Below are 18350 nucleotides of genomic sequence, written 5' to 3'. Positions count from 1 at the left end.
TGATGAGATCTCAGACAGATTTGGGCAGTTATGTGCAGCCAGAGACCCCCGGCCATTAAAGCAAGGGCAGCTGAGTTGATCCCACTGGGTAAGGAAACACTGGGTTTTATTATGCTCTTGTTTGGGCTTCCCAGCCTTTCCCTGGATCATTAAGGAGAAGGAAAACATAAAATCTGAAGTAAAAACTGGTGAGAGGAGAGGAAGATTTCTAAGTAATCTCTCCTTTTCCCCTGACAGCTGGTGTACGAGTTCTTCCTCAGGTTCCTGGAGTCGCCTGACTTTCAACCAAATGTAGCCAAGAAATACATTGACCAGAAGTTTGTGCTGTCTGTAAGTAATTGTTGCCCCTGCCAATGTGCACCACCTTTATGAAGGACCTGCAGCAAATTTTGGTGCTTGATGATGTGACTTTTTCTTATTTGTCCTGAATGAGCAGACAGAATTTTCTGGGCAGGGCAAGACTGTGTGTGAGCTGTAGTCCCTGGAACTCATAACTCATTGTACAGATGGAGAGGGGCACAGGGGCCTTGCAGGGGAAATCTGAGGATGTGCAGCTTTGTAGAATGTGCAGGCCATCACTGTGCTTCTGAAGGTGAAAGAAATGATGATGGTTCCAGCTTGTGACTAGGAGGTCACATGTTTCAGGGAAATGACCACTGTGCTCAGGGTGCTGAAGGCATCACTCAGCTGAAAGAGCTGTTTTTGCCAAACAGGAGCAGTGCCCAGTGTTGCTGGTAGCTTTGCCCTGACAGGCAGTGTGCAGGCACTGACTGAATTTCTCTCCCCACAGCTGCTGGATCTCTTTGACAGTGAAGATCCCAGAGAACGAGACTTCCTAAAAACTATTCTGCACAGGATCTATGGGAAGTTCCTGGGTCTAAGAGCATATGTGAGGAGGCAGATCAATAATATATTTTACAGGTGAGGTCTTTCTTAGTACCATTTAGACTCCCTGTCTCCAGCATTTTTCCTTCCTCTTATCAAACTGTGTCCAGCATTTGGCAATGACTTCTCATCCTTCTCTTTAGGTTCATCTATGAAACAGAACACCACAATGGGATTGCAGAGCTACTGGAGATCCTGGGAAGGTAAGGCCGCTTTTGGGAGTCCCAGAGGGCCCATACTGAGAGTGGCCTCCCAGCCCAGTGTGCTATGTGAAGAGGCAGTGCCTTCCTTCAGCAGTCCTTGCAGGAGGCACCTCTTCCAGAGAATCTGTCTGACAGAGCATAAAGTACTCCCCAGTGTGCTGATAAATGCCGTGGTAGCTTTCTCCTCCCCAGATCTGTCTCCTGTTCTTTATTGAGTCCACACACTTGCTGTCTTGCCTCAGCAGGCAGTGAAAGAGCAGAGCTCCTCACAGCTCTGAGAAGCCTTAGCAATGGGCAGCCTTCTCCCAGGTTTCAGCTTTCCTTCTGTTTGTGGCCCTGTTGTGCTGCCATCCTCCTGTTCTGTAATGCACAAGGCTCAAGCACTGAGCTCCTTTGGTGCTGGCCTTCCCCAGAGGTTCTGCCTAAGTGTGTGTGGGCTCAGCCTGGCAGGGACAGAGCAGAGTCCAGGCTCCATCAGAGGCAATTTCCCTGTGGTGCCTGCCAAGAACACTCTCACTGAGCTCAGTGTGCAAGCTGGGCTGCAGTGACCATGCTTTTGGTGGGTGCTTCCAGAAGGGACTGGTGAGAGCTAGTGTGTCTTGTGAGGTGAGAGGCTCTGTATTTCTGCTGGGTCAAAATTTTAACAAGACTCTTGTTTCTTCTCAGCATAATCAATGGGTTTGCTTTGCCTCTGAAGGAAGAACACAAGATGTTCCTCATCAGAGTCTTGTTACCACTGCACAAGGTGAAGTCTCTCAGTGTGTACCATCCACAGGTGAGAAGTGCTTCAAGTTCAAGGGTAGATTGGGATTTTGCAAAAGCTTATAGCTGTTAAAAGCTCTATATATTTATATTAGTTTATGAGGTAATTGTTTATAGCTGTCCACCAGGCCACATTGTACAAAGTTCTTGCTGTGAGATGTTCTGGGCTCTGCACTAGTCCCATACTGTGGTGGTTGTTCCATTCTTGTGCTGTCTGGGCCTGTGCCACTGGATTGTAGCAGAGTATCCTGACATTTCCCAGTGTCTTAATGCTGTGGCTTGCTTTGTCTTTCTGTGCTGGAAGCTTGTGAAATATTGGGGGCCTGCTGAAACCAGAGAGGTAAATTTCCCAGCTGCAGTTATCAGCCTGTGCATGTGGTGTATCAGCTATTAGTCACCACTGAGATATGTGGAGAAGTTGGTTTGCTAGTCTGCTAGATTAGTTTAGAGATTAATTTCTTCCAAATTTGAGTACATAACAGAAGAATAGAGAAGATGAGAACTTGGGATAAGAAGTGAAAAAATATGAGTACTAAGTAGAGATGTCTGTTCTCTCAGCCCTGTTTCTGTGGGACAGGGCTTTATGTCAGTCAGGTTTGTTCTTCCCCATTGTGTACAGCTGTGCTTTCCTCTGACTGTATTGGCTGTGGCCTGCTCTGGGTGACTGAAGTTTTGTCCTTTGAATTGCACAAATGCCCTGAGCTCAGGCCCTGCCTGCTTGGTCTCAAAGTCTTCACTTGCCTTCAGTAAACTGGATTTGTTTAGAGCTGCAACAATAATAATGGGCATGGTGTTACTTCCAGCCTAGGAGGTGGTAGCACTTGGGTACACTTGAGGAAGCTCTAATCTTGCCATGTTTTTTTTCTACAGCTGGCATACTGTGTTGTACAGTTCTTGGAGAAAGACAGCAGCTTGACAGAGCCAGTGAGTAATCTTGCTTCACTTCTGTGTGACAGTCAAGTCCCAAAAAGCTTCACAGCTTCCTTAGAGCAGCCTTTTTCACCCTTGCTGTAAAGAGGGTGGGAGTCAGTGGTATTGTTTACTGGGTTTGCCTGGCTCCCTGGGGGTAGAAGGGGCTGTACTGCTCATGTGCGAGCCTTTAGCATTCTCTCCTGAAAGCTTCAGGAAGGTGGGCTGTAATCTTCCTCTATGCTTCAGATCTTGGTGTAGCAGAAGGAACAGGATACCAAGCTGTTCTTCCAGGGCAGAGCTTCTGGCTAATGAGGGATACTGCAGAGACAAAATACGTGACCATCTGATGGAACCAGAGCTTGTGGGGGCCCTGAAATAGTAAGAGTTCCTCCAGACTGCTGGAGTTGGCTGCAGAATTGTGAGGATGAGGTTAGGAACCTGGGACACAACATCTACTTAGGCATGCCACTGTTCCTTCATGAAAGTATTCTCCTTCCAGCTTTAGCATCAATTTGCTACTTTTGTAGAGGTAAGTCACATTGTAGACACATTTACCTTCAGGATATAGTGCTGGGAAACAGCAGGTTCTAAAATGTGAGCAGTGTAAGCGATGACCTCACATATTCTAGTTACTGTCTGCACAAACCTGCAGTGTTAACCAGGCTAAGTGCCAGCTTGGCAGAGGGTGCAAGAAGGAGACAAGCTTTTCTCCACCCACTGCAGGCCAGGAAATGTCTTCTACAGAGCTGAGCTTCACAGGCTCAAAACAGCAGATGGGCAGAGAACACACACTTCTGTTACTGTAGCAGGGAGCACCAAAAGTGTGAGTGTTTTAATGAGTAATGCTGGCTGAGGTCGTTCTGTTCTCTGGCTCAAATGTGTGTGCTCATGGTGAGCCTGCCTGTGCTGGGTAGAAGCTGGTCAGCTGTTGTCAACTTTCTGGCTCCTCAGCTCTGACACCAGCAGTGCTGAAGCAGACCTCCTAGCTTTTCCTTTAAACCTGGGTCCTCCATTTCCTATGTTCCCAGAAGCCTGCTCTGAAACAAACCACTTAAAGTAGCTTCCTGATCATGCTGAGTACTTCCTGTGGCTGACATCCAGTCCTGCAGCCTGCTGCCAAAGCACCTCAAAGGTTGAGGGAGAAGAGAGAAATAGAAATCTGTCAATATTCCTAGGCTTTACTTTGCAGCTTGTTCAGACAGTAAAGCTCTGTAGCTCATCACTTTTTTCTGGATAACTGTTTAGTGGCCCCTGGATTACAGACCCAGGTCTTGCTTGGTGCTTGTGGAAAGCAATGGAATGACCCAATTTCACTACCTTCAGTGCATGTTGTGTTGTGTTTCAGCCAGGCATACCAAGACCATACTGCCACAGCTGGGTTCTGTTGAAGCACCTTGCTTGTGAAGGTTTTGAATAGACCCCCAAGATGCCTGGTGTTACCAAAGTCTGGAAGAATTACAGGGCTTGTGCATCAGCAAGGGTCTGAATGCACAGGGAGATGTTACCAGCAGTGCTGGAAAGAGGCCAGATTACTCCCTGGGTCCACACTTGCCTCAAATGGGCCTCTCAGAAGCTTGCTCAGCAAGGCTTGACATGGTAGCTCTTGCCTCAGCAGCAGTCTGAAAGACTGTCAGGTGAGCAAGGCTCAGATGTGCTCAGTAATAGCAAACACAGGCTCCACACCACCTTAGTTGTAGGTGAAATGACTTCTGAGTCATTGAAGCTAACTCTGGCCTGAATGGCAGACATGAATAATGACAAACATTGAGAATAATGGACTGCTGGTTTCTCAAGCCTTGAGTTGGCAGAAACAATGCTCAGATATCTCTAATCCTGTTGTTGCATTGCCCACTACTGTCCCACTGCTGCTCTGAACTCCTCAAGTGCCAGCTTCAGGTTCGGGTAGCTGAAGTACAGAGATTTGAAAGGGCAGCTCCTGTGGCCAGCTGTGTGTGACTCTAGTGTCCACAGAGTAAGCATCTCTTCTTCCAACCAAGTGAAGGTCTGCAGCATCTTGGCTCTTGCCTTTATAGTGTCTAGAAGCAGATGGGCAGGACAGGAAGCAGTATTAAAAATAAATAAATAAAATCTAGTGAAGTATAGTCCTTCCATATTCTTGTAAGCAATAGTTTTACTCAGCCAGAAGTTGCATGTGCATTGTCATATTTAATTATACCATCAGGTGGAAACTCCATAAACTTGTCTGTTCCATTCTGGAGTCTGTTTCAACTTTGAGTCTCTACAAAGTCTTGCAAGAATGAGTTCCATAATCCAGTTACTTTTGTGTGAAGCAGTATTTCCTTTCCTTGTCCCAAACCCATCCATTGCTTTATTTATTCAGTGCTCCCCAGTATTCAAGCTCTGTAGTCTTTTGAATAATGACCCTTCAGAGACCTTTTCTATAGAATTTCCAGTTTTATAAGTTGAACTTCTATGCCTCTATGGTTACTTTGCACTGTCTGCCAGCTGCTGCCCACTCCAGTTTCACCCTTCTGTGTTAAGCTGTGGTGGGGGATAAGAAATGATTGTAAGCTTTGTGCTTGTAGTAAGAAATCGTAGCAGCCTAGGGAGAGCTGCTGCCATGAGTGTAACTTTGCAGAGTTTGGGCTTTTGTCTTCTTTCTTCACTGGTCACCCACCCTCACACTGTGAAAGCCTATTCTGTTACTTCCTCCCCTCTTGCTGTTGTGACCAGACACTTAAAAATTTATTTTGCAGCTGGTGTTGACTTTGAGCCTCTAACTGTCTCTGTACTCTTCCCACTCAGGTGATTGTGGGCTTGCTGAAGTTCTGGCCAAAAACTCACAGTCCCAAAGAGGTGATGTTTTTAAATGAGCTAGAGGAGATCCTGGATGTGATTGAACCATCTGAGTTTGTGAAAGTTATGGAGCCCTTGTTCAGGCAGTTGGCCAAATGTGTCTCCAGCCCACACTTCCAGGTAGGTTGCAGCTCAGGGAGGAGATGGAGCATTGACTTGTAATCCACTTGGCATGTGAGGGTGACACCACAGTTTTGGGCTTGTTTTTGGCACGTGGAGGTGTGGCCAGGGCGAGTATTGGGGTGACACATGGTGGGAAGCAGTGAGAATCCTCAGCACAACCACAGCGTGAGCTCCAAAGAGAAAGCAGAGCGGATCTGTGGAGCCTCTCCTGCTGCTCAGTGCTGTTCAGCACTGTGTACTGCAGCAGCCTGGGGCTGCAGCACAGGTACTCTGCCACCTCCTGTTCTGGCTAGCAAGGACAGAGGAGATCCATCCAGGGTCACCCTGTTGAAGTAAAACCAAGCACTCTGCAATATTGGAGAGAGGCCAACCAAAGACACTGTGCTGGGAAAGTCCTTTGTTTTATTCTGGCTCAGGTAGTAAAGAGTGAGGTACACTGGAAAAGTGCTGCAGTCTGTTTCTTCTTTGTTTCCACTGAAGGTAAACTGGTTGTAGTAGCTGGCTAATATCATCTCTGTGGCTGGTTGTCTTAAGGTTTAAAATGTACAGGGTGGTGGGACCTGCTAGTAGCTCCTAGCAGGTGCTCTTCACTCACTGTTTTAGACTGCCATGAAGAGTGCCTAGGAAGAAGAGAGCTTGCTGGTCAAACACATGGTTGACCCAGGTTTAGGTGGAGTGTTAAAGAAGAAATGACTCAGCCATCTCCCAGTGATAGTGACTGCACAGTGAGCCAGGCTGGCTTCAGTTAGTGTTTGGGTATAGAGAGGTACAAAGTCATGTGTTTACAAGCCAAAAATAAGGTCAGTCTAGGTCACACGTGTATGTAAAAAAAAAATCAGTTTTGTGTAGAGGTCTAGGGGAGCATGATGGAAACCAGCTGGACATGGATTACTGGTGTGGTGGTGGGGAACCAAAGGACTAATGTGACCTTTGGGTGTGGAGGCAGCCACCAGAAGGAACTAAGGAGCTTGAATAAAGTAGGGTAAAGGCTGGAGGAGAGACATCCTGTACTTGATAGCCGCCCTCATCTGCTGCCAAACTCTGAAGAACAATGCTGAGAAACCTGGAGAAGGTGCAAACACTTTAGAGCCTTAGAGAAATAACCCCAAAGGTGTCCCATACAGTCAGGCTGAACAGTCTACAGCTTGTCTGAAGAGCAAAATTAGGAATTGACTTCTTGGTGAGTCTGAGAACCTTGCTGGGAATGAGTTTTCTCTGAGTGGATTGTGTGTTAATCTAGCAGAAAAAAAGCTTAACCAGATCTTGAAAACCAAAAGCTAGGTAAGTGGACACCAAGTGAGTTTCATTTCATTTACCTGTGTGGAATATTAAGGGGATATAGCAAGTTCTGCATTATCTGAAATGCAAAACTGAGTCTGGATGTCTCTTTTTCTAGGTTTTTAAGCCTGCATTGTCTGTCACTGTGTGGAAACTTGTTTGACTTGTTTGTCTTGTTAGAGCAGGATGGCTGCCCCAAGATTTTCCATATTTTCACCTTTACTAAATCAGGGTGTTGAATTGTGGGACTGGTGACTGAAGGATGCTTCAAAGCCCTGAGAGTCTCTGTTGTGGGAAAGCCAGGGAGGAATGGAACTTTACAGAGGACAGTCTGAGGAAATGAAGAAGACCTGGAGCTAATCTGAACTGGGACCTGTAGTAGATGACATTACTGTCCTTAAGTGTTGTGTGAAAGGTGCTGGAATCATCAGTATGTTGACAGTAGGCTTGTCTGTTCAAGAACATGAGTTTTGTCCCAGAAAAGTGAGAAGTGTCTGGCAGAGGCTAAGGCAAAGGAAGGATTAATGGTCTCACAGAAGTTCATGAAGGTCAGCCCTGTGCTGTGGGGAAGCATGTGGGCTCCTTGGCTGGGTGGTGGCTTCCCTGTGCACCACAGGAGTTACTGGAAGGAGCCTCTTCAAGGATGCCTTTCTCTCCCGCTGCAGGTGGCAGAGCGAGCGCTGTACTACTGGAACAATGAATATATCATGAGCCTGATCAGTGATAATGCAGCCAAAATCCTCCCAATCATGTTTCCAGCCCTCTACAAGAACTCCAAGAGTCACTGGAACAAGTAGGTCTTTCCCCCATGCTCAGACACGTGCTGGATTGTTTGACCCACAGTCTTGGGGCATGCTGCTGCAGTGCAACAATGGAACAATGCATGGTGCTTGGTGGCAGCAGCTGCTGAGACAGGGGGTTGGTGGTGGTATCAGTGTGTATCATGGAAAAAGATTTCCTGAACTCTCTGAGTTTTCTGTCAGCACCCCAGGAAAACCAAGACCCTTGTGCCCAACCAGTCTGCCAGTGTCCTATTAGGGGGACCCTTCATTGAACAGTCCTGCTGGGTCAGTTCAACTGACTTATTCAGGGAACTATGCCAGCAGCATAAGAGAAACCACTCAGCAGGTTTTCCATTTTATTTGATTGTGTTCCCTGCTGCTGGTGACTGCCAATGCCTGGGAAGAACTTACACTGACAGTTCATGGAATAACATTCCTTATAAACATAAAATTGTGACAGGTTAAGGTTCAGGAACTGCCAGTGAAAGTATCTGACTGCAAAAACATATTCAAAGCAATTCAGAGAAGCTCTAATTCCCAGTAAAAGTATCCAGTGTGCAGAGTACATTTCTTACCCAGAGGGGAAGAAGATGGGCTCAGCCTGTTGACTGATCCCAGTAGTTACAATGGAGTCTTCCCTAACTTACTCCTATTCTCAGTTTACTTTTTCTTTATGTTTAGGTGGAGCTCGAGTGACTCTTAGTCATACATGCCTTTGTTACTGACTGGTGTAAAATTCTCTCACTTTGCTCAGAGGTGTAGTCAGTAAAGCACAGAGCCCATGCCACGTGAGGGGTGGTCACACTCTGGGGTGGGGGATTTTGGGAAGGGGATGTGTGTTAGTACAATTGTGTTGTAATGAACCAAGTTCACCTGAGGAGGGGGATTTTGGGAAGGGGGATGTGTGTTAGTACAATTGTGTTGTAATGAACTGAGCTCATCCAAGGAGGGTGATTTTGGGAAGGGGGATGTGTGTTAGTACAATTGTGTTGTAATGAACTGGGCTCATCCAAGGAAGGTGATTTTGGGAAGGGGATGTGTGTTAGTACAATGGTGTTATGGTGAACTGAGCTCACCTGAGGAGGGTGATTTCACCATGGTTCCTGGCTCAGCCACAAGACACCTCCTATCTCCTGTGGCTGACAGGCCCAGTGCAGTTATCAGCTGCAAAGCACCATCGAGGTCCCCTCCCTGCCAGGACTCCAAGGGAACTTGGCCGAGGTGTTTCCACTCCACTCCACCCTCCATTCCATCCTCTCAGCAGGGGTTGTGGCTGCAGGTTGTGTTTGTGGGGAACCATCCTGGAGCAGGCTTGGAGCATGCCAACAGCATTCCATCCAGGGAGCAACAGCTGCATTTTACCCTGTAAATCCTATACTGTTACAGCTTCTGTTAGGATGTGAATATAACTTCTCAGTGTCCTCATTTTGCCCCCAGCCGTCTCTCCACAGCGTGGAAAAGGGCCACAGCAGACCAGAGTGGCTTGCTTCTGCAACGGTTGAGACACCTGCATTTGCCAGCCTTGGGGCCATTGAGTCTGCATGGAGTTTGATATCTGCCTATCACTAATGTTGACAGTCTCTCAGAAGTGTGCACTAGAGTTTTCCATCTGACTTCTGGCTGCTTGTTAAGTAATGTCCCACCCTTATGTTCTCTGTGACCAGAGAACTTGGCTAATACAGTGCCTGACTCCTTGAGTACAGGAAAAACAGAGAAAGCAGAACTAACTGGGCAGCTGTCCATGTCAAATATTGTCCCCTGTGTCTGAGTCCTAGATGCTACTCTGTTTTATGGTTCTCTTATCAACTTCCTTTCTTCTGACGTCTTCATTTAATTCCTTACTTAGTTAATTCAAGTTTAATTAATTTGATTTAACACACTTCCTTTAGTGAATTGCTAAAAATTAATTCTAGGGAGGCTGGACAAGTCCAGAGCTCAGAAAAGGACTTCATGTTCTTGTCTGAAACCCTTCACCAGTTCCATGTTCCCTGCAGCAGCCAAGATTCATGATTCTGCTGTTCCTGTCTTTTCTGGTCTGCTTCCCAGTGGTATTGCAAAAGAAGTTCTGAAAGTCTTTTCCTCTTATTTCTCCTTGTCTTTGAGCAACAGCCACATCTTCTCAGGGCAGGTTGAGTACCTCAGATTCTCCTCTTCCTTCACTAGTTCATCTATTTGGTGAGACAGCCTGCTTTAGTCCAGCAGGGTTGCATCTCTCTTCCATATTCCATTTGCAGAGCTGGTGGAGACACAGAGCTTAGTCTGCTGAATCTCATCTTTTGCCTCTGGGTCAGGTATTTCAGAGACAGCTTCAACACTTGTTTTCATTCCCTAGGAGAGTCTTTGTCCCATAGGGAGTTCACACACAGTGCAAGCTGTCCATAAATCACTGGCACAGAGCTGACTTTCCTTCTGTGATATTCTGTGTGCTGTTTCCCATCTCTTCAGGGCTTCTTCCTGGCTATGTTTTGGGCAGCTCACTGGAAAAGCTCATGACCAAATACTGGCAGCCCAGAAGTCATTGTGTATACGTGGTGTGAACAGTGGGAGGCACTAAAGTCCCTTGAACAGGCCCCTAGCATCCTTCATTTCCCACTTCCAACTGCAAGAAATGAACACGTGAATGTGTATTTTTGCACTCATTAATCACAGCAGGCCTATCCCAGGGTCTTCTTTTTCTTCTCCATCTCTTTCTCCCTGTTGAACAGTTCCTGCTTTCTTTGTGGAAGGGGTTTTGCTGTGGTAAGAGCTGGGATTGTGTGAGTCTTCTGTCACATCACTGTGGAATGAGTTGCTGCTGCTGTTACCTCCTGTCTGTGCTGCTGGTGCCAGCTCAGGTGTAAGAACCTGCCCACCATGACTTGTTCTCCTTTCCTCATTCCTTTGCAGGACAATTCATGGGCTGATCTACAATGCACTGAAGCTCTTCATGGAGATGAACCAAAAGCTTTTTGATGACTGCACACAGCAATACAAGGCAGAGAAGCAGAAGTGAGTAAGAGGTTTTTGCCAAGTAACTTGAGCTCATCCTAAAGTCTCCTTGGGGTACAGTAACAGATGGTAGATGCCAGTAGGCAGAGGGGAAATGGAAAGGTGGTAAGTAATTCTGTCAAAAAGTAGGATTCCTTAGCCATAACTATGAGTGGGGATGAGGTGTGCCCTGATAAAAACCCTTTCAGTCCTGCTGAAGCAGGTAGCCTAGAAAAGGTTGACAGAGTTTGCTGAGTCATGAGCAAATAGATTGCCGTGTAGAGAATGCTGAGCTTTGTTCTGCCTTGGAAATATTTACCAGTTCATAAATGTTGCAGTGATGTCAGTAGAATCTATTGCTTTAGAAAGGCTTTTCTGAAGAGTTTTGCTGCAGTGGGCGTAATGCATCTTTCATGCCATAGGATGCTTTCAATTTTCCAGTGATAAAGATGGAATATTTCCTGCAGTTTCAAAGAGTGAATGGTGGGGATAAAATCTGAGCTCAGCAAGTACCTGTGCCATGATGCTGTAAAGAGGAAAGAACTCCACTTTTTCTGCTGCCTTGTGCTGATTTTGGTGCTTCTGTGGCTTGCCTTGGTGAGCTGAGTCAGTCCAGTAAGCAAGAAGGAAATTTTTTTTTTTTTTGATCTATTTTCTTCTGACTTAGTGAAATAAAATAGTAAAACAATGCTCCTCATTCCTAGATGAGCCAGGGCTGCTGGTGGCGAGAGCAGAGCTAATCCTTGCTGGGAGTGTGGAACTCTGGGGTACATTCTGTTGTTTTGTGAAATAGGAGTAAATAACTCAATAATAAGTAATAAGTTGATTTATGAATCAGACCTTCAGATGGATAATCTACTTATGGAGAAATTAAAGTTTTTTAGGATCTAAAATGGGAGCAAGCAAGTTTTCTTTTTTTTTCCCATTCTAGGGCATTTATGAAGCCCACCAATATTTTCACATATATTTTAAGTCACAGTGACAGTACATTTCCTACAAGATCTACCTAGTGTTTCCATCAGGAGTTTTCTCTCCCTGTTTAGCTGCTGGCCTGCTGAAGGTGACTGTTCCCAGCACAGGTGTGTGACTGATGGATAATTGTTCTGAAAAAGCTCAACAAAACAGCTCAGTGCTGTCCAGTAAAAGGATGGGTAGTGCTGCAGTTTTCTGCTCATGTTAGGATGATTTTTTTTTTTGTTTTTGTCTAGTGCCTAGACAAAAACAACAAAAAAAAAAAGCTTAATTAGGTTTCAGAAAACCTTGTACTGTAACTAGAAAACAGCATGTGTGGGAAGGATTGCATGTGGAAACAAACTCAGTAAATAGGAAATGGGGAAAAGGAGAGAATTGTATGTTCACTGTTAGGCTGCCACCAGATGTTGAGAGGTCTGATTATGGCTTAGCCACATTTTTAGTTAGGTAACATGCCTACAAGTGACATGCCAGCTCAGGCCTGTCACTGCTGCAGCCACAGCCAGGGTGGTCATGAGGGACAGACTCTGCAAGAACATGTGGTGAGGCTGTCTCTCTGCTGTTCAGTGCAAATGGGCTGACTGCACCTTTCTAGTCTCCCCAGACACCTTTAAACTGTTTGGATTATCAGAATCCTTTAGAAAACCAGTGAGGAAGTTGGGGCAGATAGTGCCTTGTCCTGAATGGGTTATTCATTTGGGGTGTTTTGGGGTTGGTTTGTTGGAGGTGTTTTTGTGACCCTGTGTTTCCTGGTGGAATAATCTGCTGCTTGGCAGCTTCATTCTCGTTCTAAGCCTACATGACTTTAAAGAGTGTGATGTCATTACAGAGAATAAGAACTTCCTTAACACGGATACATAGTGCACATAGAGACAAGTAGCTGGGATGAAAGTCATGTAGTTAATAGAAATAAAGCAGAGATTTTAGTGCAGATGTTTAAAATGTAGAAGAGAATAACAAGGGGTGGTGGATGCTCACCTCTGTTTGCAGTGAACATTCACTGTCCTATGATTTATAAGTGACCCTGCTGAACAGTCACTTCACATGTGTGCCAAAATCTCTGCCAAGTTCAAGAGCTGTGCCTGGGCTGTTTGGGCAGCTCTCTGGTGTGTTATGGCTAGAGAGCGAAGGAACAGTGGGAAGTGGAACCCCAGTTCTGCTGGAAAATGTAGTTTGTCCCTCTGCATCTGGGGAGCACCAGGAAAATGTGTGTTTGAAATCCAGACTGGTGTCATGGTGTTACCCCAGACATTCTGGCATTAAACCAAACACTCTGCTCTATCCTGGCAGCACAAAGCCAGGCCAAAAGTACCAGTGCAGCCCAGTGTTGCCACCCTGTGCTCTGAGGTGAGCGAGGAGCATGCCTGCCTACCCTCTGCTAGCCATAGTGTGTCCCCTCTTCTTGCCTCACATCACCTGTAGATTTAGAATTAGGTAGAATTAGGGGTCTCTGAATGACAGAGCAGCTCTTCCCCTTGCCTGCAGTTTTCTGCTGTCTCTTGGCTTTTATCATCCTGTGAATGAAAGCTGCACTTTCCCCAGGAGTTCACACTTGCTCTCGCTCTCTCTGTTCAGGGGAAGGTTCAGGATGAAGGAGCGAGAAGAAATGTGGCAGAAAATAGAAGAGTTGGCTCGACTGAACCCCCAGGTGAGTGACAGCAGGACCTAGGATGAATGAGGCAAGAAGGTGCTGGAGGTCTTGACCTGCTTCCTCAGCCCATGAGAACGGGTTTTAGCATCTGATCTCAGTCCTGTGGACACTGCTGCAGCAGTGGTGTGTCTCTCTCAAAAAACAGCATCCTGGGAATATTGTCAGTATTTTATCAGGCTGTCCCTCTGTAGCACTGACCTCTAAGTACTGCCCTATAAGAGAGCATGTATGTGTTTATGGACCACATTGTGAACTGCAGCTGCACATGCAACTGGGAGTCAGATAGCACAGGGGAGGAGAGGAGAGGATACCCTTCCCTGCCTGTGTCCCTACTGCTGCCTTCCTGGGGTCCCGAGAAGGCAGCTGGAAGAACTGAGCCATGCTGTATTAGCATGCTGGGGGAGAAGGTGTGGTGTTGGATGGAGTGCTGACTCTCCAGCTGTCTGTGTTGTCTGCAGTACCCCATGTATTATGCACCTCTACCCTTGCCTTCTGTGTGCTGTATGGAAACGGAGACCCCGACTGCAGAGGATATACAGCTACTGAAGAAAACGGTGGAGACGGAGGCTGTGCAGGTGCGTAGGTGACTCGAGTCCTTTCACAGTTGCTCCGAGTCCAGCCAGGACATCAGCATAGCCAGAACTGTCTCTTTCTGAAGGTAAATGCCACTACTCTCACCCCTCATCATTAAGAGATCAACCTGTAGTCTGAAGAGTGGAGTTTATCTAACCTTCTCACTCTGGAAAAAGTGCCAGTGGGACTTCCTTGTGTCCTTTTAGTCTGTGTTTGGCTCTCAGCCTGTCCTGAAGCATGCTGCAGTGCCACCCAGCATAACCTAGAGCAGTTGGAGTCAGAGGCTGAAGGTATGAAGGGGTTTGCTTCTGATTCCTGACTCCTTTGATTTGTTTGTAGATGCTGAAAGACATTAAGAAGGACAAAGTTTTGCTGCGCCGGAAGTCTGAGCTTCCGCAGGACGTCTACACTATAAAAGCCTTGGAGGCCCACAAGAGAGCAGAAGAGTTTCTCACCTCAAGCCAGGAGGCTCTCTGACGGGCTCAGGAGCTGGCCCAGGAAGCTCTGCCCCATCCCTTTCCTCCAGGGGTCATGGAAATGCACTCGGTTCTCATGTATAAGTAAGGAATGAACATGGTGAGCTGTGCCTGTCCTCCACTCCATCTGCATACCTCCAGGGTAGATCTGGTTTTATGTTATAACTTGTATCTCACCACTGTCCTGTCCTCCTGCTTTTTCTCCGTCCTCCTGCTGTCCCACCTTGGCTCTGCAGGCATTAGGGGAGCCTGCCTGACCTCTGCTCTTATCAGTCCAGGCAGGACTCACTTCACTGTGAGCTGCCACCTGATTTTTAGTCTGCCAGGCAGCCAGAGCCTTGCTCAGGCTCTGTGTTGTGCAGAGCCTGCCGTGCATGGCTCAGTGTGCTGCTCCAAACTCCAAGTGCCCATCTCCGCCACACCTGCCCCTGTGCTGCCTGTGCAGCTGAGCCCTGCCACGGTCAGAGGCCAGGCTGAGCCTGGGGCAGAAGCAGAGTTTGTGAAGGCTCTGCTGCCTTTCCAGCCTGCCTTGGGTTGCAGCTCCACAGCTGAAGGGTCTTAATGTACAGCAGAGGAAATGTTTACTTCCACCTTTCTTTTGCTACAAGCCCCTTGTTTTGTTCCCATGTCAGTGGAGTGGGGGTTCAGTGCTTTGCCACCCCCAGTTAAGCTGGGTGCAAGCACTACATACTATTGCAGTCCTCCCTTTAGAGCATCCTTAGAAGCTCTCTTGTGAGAAAGTGAATTCCTTCTGCTGTTTGTGTTGGTCCGTGCTGACTCATTTCCTTCCCGATGTCTCGGGTTAATTGTGGGCCCAGAATTAACTTCCCGCTTTGTAGCAGATGTCAGCCACTGACTTCTACTTTCTTCCTCTACCTGCTCAATTAAAATACTCCTGCAGCTCTCCCTTTGTCTCTGTATCCCATCCTTAGCTCTTCAGGGCCAGGGTTTCTAGGAAGCTTGTGCTGCTAGTAATTTCTGCAAGCTAGTGGAAGCAATGGCTACACCTTATTGGGTGTGGCTGAGTTTGAGTGTTCAGTTGTCTCCTCATTATTATCAATGGCTAAGCACTACTGCTGAATCGCTTCCGTGGGTGCTCTGAGCAAAGTTCACCTGTCCTGTTACGTGTGCACCTGCTGTGGCCCGAGGCCCTTGTTAGTTATCACCTGGTGCATCAGGAGCCCGTGCTAATTTAGCATTTAGAAACACTTGCTGACAGCCCAGGGGCTTGCGCAGCACTTGGGTGCTACTGTGATCCAGCTTTCACCCCTGTTGTTTGTGGTGCAGATTTAGTGCCAGGCCGAGGTGTCACCTGGTTTGTCATAGAGAGGGAGTCCTTGCTTCTTACCTGCTGTGCCTGCTTTCTTGACACATAAGCTTAAGTGGGTTTGCAGTAGTGCAGGGAGCCCGCAGGGTTGGTGCTAGCCTGACACTGCTTTGCAACAGCACGGGATGTTGTAGAAAGTTCTGGTGTATCTGCTTGTCCTCACCAGTAAACCATTTCCAGGTCAGAGGATCACCCCCTCTAATCTTTCTGCTGGTGTGCAGCACATCTTTCCTCCAGCCCAAGCGAGGCTGTTTTGACCTGTGTGTCCTGCATCCCTGCCCCGTAGCTCTCTCCCGGCTCAGCCCTTATCAGGAATGCCGCCATCTCTTGGGAGGAGCTGGCGGGTGCATGTGTGAGATCCCCCCAGTCACGCAGGGCCCCACCTCCCCTCCGCCTCACGCACCGGGCCAGTTCTAAAGTCAGGAGACTTCAGAAACACCTCAGGGAGGTTATTGCTTATTTTAAACATAGTCTGAGCTCATGATCAGCTGCCAATCAATTACCTCACGCCTGGCACAGCATGTGGATGTGCACCAGGTGGTGCCAGAGCAGCACAGCGGAAATGAGGGCTGCCAGGCTCAGGCTGGGCAGGAGGCTCCTTCCTGTTTCAGCACAGGCTCTCCAACTGGCTGCTTAGCTTTGTGCTGTAAGCCAAGACCTCATTTTTAGATTGCTACAGCATGGTATGCCCTCACTTGAGCCTGCTTGCTGCTGGGCAGTGGCTGCCTTTCCCCGCTGTGGGCTGCTCTGCCTGCAGAGGGAACGGAATCTTGTGGTGTGCAGGGGCTGGCACTGTCCTGCAGATGATCTGTCTCTGCTGGCAGCCCCTGACCCTGGCCAGAGGAATGCTGCTGGGGTTGTGCCATGTGCAGGGGCAGGATTGTAACACATCATGATTATGTGCTGTACAGCTTTGATGTTCCCATAGCTTTTTGTGTCTTGTTTTGGGTCAGGGAACTTAGGCTTAGTACCTTCACATCATCCTTTGTTTGCTGCCTATTCATTCCAGTGTCCTGGACACCTCAGAAGGGGACCATGTGAGACAGGGGGGAGTGTGCTCACCCTCTCACCACATGTACTGCTCATGGGCAGACCTGCATCTGCCACGCTACAGCTGCCCCTTGCTCAATTCTTGGTTTCTAGCATTAGTGCTGCTCATTTCTGCCTATGCCTTTCCCCACATCAGCCAAATGGACAGAACTGGAGCTGCCTCTTCCACTCCACCTGGCTTGCTCCTCCCAAGGGAAAAAGCAAAACTACTGCATTCACACCCTGGACACAAGTATTAAGCTGCTTACAGTTCATATGTACATATGGTGTACTTTATTTTCAGTAGAGCATTACATAGTATGAAAGTGTTGGATTTTGTACAGATGTCCCTGTATGTACAGAACTAAATAAAACCAATCTCTTGGAATGACACATCTTGCTCCACCTGTGATATTCCAACACACAGACCCTATCCTGAGAGGAGGGGCCCTAGCCTGGAGAGTGGCTTCTCTGGTACTGTCAGCACGGGGCCAAGTCCAGTGTTTGTCCTGAGGGAATCTGGGCAAAGCCAGCCAAGCCCTATCGCCCCATATGCATCCAGGCATGGAAACCAATCTGCTTCTTCCGAGGCAGAGGAAGACAACACAAGGTCATCACACTGACTTACGCACCAGTCAGAACCCAGAAAAAGGAGTGGGAAGGAAAATCAGACAATGTCAGTGGGACAAACTGGGAGGTTGATACTGGCAAGTCCTGTCAGCACCTGGCTCAGAGGCAGTGGGTGCTTCCAGGGTAGAGGGAGGGCTGGGGTTTGCAGCCCCTGTGCCACAGCTCAGCCCTCAATTCCACTGAGGCCGGGGGCCGCCGAGGCTCTGCCGGGCCTGCAGCGTGCGCTGCACCACGTCCTTCCACTGCTCTTCCGAGATCTGGTTGGCCCAGGCGGGGATGCCCAGGGTGGGCAGCTTCACGCTGGCCATCGTCCTCTTCACCAGCTCCACATGCTCTGGGAACAGAGAGGCCGTGAGACCGCGGCGGAGCCCCGGGCGGGTCCTGCCGGAGACGCGGTTACCTGCATCCATGGGGATGGAGCTGTGGCTGCTCTGAGCCGCGGCGCCTTCCGCTGCCTCCTCCTCATTCTCCTCCTCGCTGTCCACCGGCGGGTCGGGCAGGTGCAGCCTCAGCATCTGCGGAGAAAGGCGGGCAGCGGGGGTCGGGACCGCGGGTGCCCCCAACCCCGGCCCGGCGAGAGGCGCTGGGCGGTACCTGCAGCCGCTCCTGCAGGCCGGGGCCCGCGTCGCCGAGGCCCTGCTCCGGTTCCTGGCTCAGCGGCTGATACAAGTACCCGCCGCCCTCCTCCTCTTCCTCCTCCTCCTCCTCTTCATCGCCGCTCCAGCCCGCCGCGCCGTCAGGGCCCTCCGGTGGCCCGGGCTCCCGGGGACAGACGCGCTCGGGGCCCATGCTCCGCACCACCGCCATACACCGGGCGCGGCGCCGAGGAGGTGCCGCCGCCGCCGCCCGGAACCGCCGCCGCCGCCGCGGGGCACTCTGGGTGTTGTAGTCCTGAAACGAACCCTGGGCGCGGTGGGCGGTGCCGCCGGCACGCGCCGCCGGTGCCATCGAGCGTCGCCATCG

The 18350-nt window shown here is 48.7% G+C and overlaps 2 protein-coding genes across 4 annotated transcripts in view; one reads left to right on the top strand and one right to left on the bottom strand.

Moving 5' to 3' along the window:
* Positions 1-17150, top strand: part of PPP2R5D (protein phosphatase 2 regulatory subunit B'delta) — a 27553-nt gene extending 10403 nt beyond the window's left edge. For 2 of the 3 annotated variants that reach the window (XM_059840759.1, XM_059840760.1), the window contains exons 6-16: positions 238-330; positions 791-921; positions 1029-1088; positions 1755-1863; positions 2721-2774; positions 5529-5699; positions 7646-7773; positions 10649-10750; positions 13277-13349; positions 13811-13927; positions 14265-17150. In XM_059840759.1, the coding sequence (XP_059696742.1) occupies positions 238-330; positions 791-921; positions 1029-1088; positions 1755-1863; positions 2721-2774; positions 5529-5699; positions 7646-7773; positions 10649-10750; positions 13277-13349; positions 13811-13927; positions 14265-14402 (1176 nt within the window). In that variant the 3' untranslated portion in view covers positions 14403-17150. Of the gene's footprint in view, positions 1-237; positions 331-790; positions 922-1028; positions 1089-1754; positions 1864-2720; positions 2775-5528; positions 5700-7645; positions 7774-10648; positions 10751-11170; positions 11345-13276; positions 13350-13810; positions 13928-14264 lie in introns of those variants that run through there. The other variant, XR_009485665.1, reaches the window with a different exon arrangement.
* Positions 17029-18350, bottom strand: MEA1 (male-enhanced antigen 1). Its single transcript, XM_059840765.1, has 3 exons — positions 17982-18350; positions 17788-17902; positions 17029-17721 (listed from the first exon to the last, which is right to left on the bottom strand). Exons 1-3 carry the CDS (start codon positions 18333-18335, stop codon positions 17558-17560), a joined length of 633 nt encoding a protein of 210 aa, XP_059696748.1. The 5' UTR covers positions 18336-18350; the 3' UTR covers positions 17029-17557.

The sequence above is a fragment of the Haemorhous mexicanus genome, chromosome 3 (genome assembly GCF_027477595.1).
Source record: "Haemorhous mexicanus isolate bHaeMex1 chromosome 3, bHaeMex1.pri, whole genome shotgun sequence".
NCBI classification, from domain to species: Eukaryota; Metazoa; Chordata; class Aves; order Passeriformes; family Fringillidae; genus Haemorhous; species Haemorhous mexicanus.
Note: the sequence above shows the minus strand (reverse complement) of the source record. Positions and strands in the feature narration are given on the sequence as shown.

Coding starts and splice junctions, on each gene's coding strand:
- MEA1 (XM_059840765.1), bottom strand. CDS start 18,335: ATGGCACCGGCGGCGCGTGCCGGCGGCACCGCCCACCGCGCCCAGGGT. Junction 17,903..17,981: donor GCCTGCAGGAGCGGCTGCAG/GTACCGCCCAGC, acceptor CTTTCTCCGCAG/ATGCTGAGGCTGCACCTGCC. Junction 17,722..17,787: donor CTCCATCCCCATGGATGCAG/GTAACCGCGTCT, acceptor CTCTGTTCCCAG/AGCATGTGGAGCTGGTGAAG.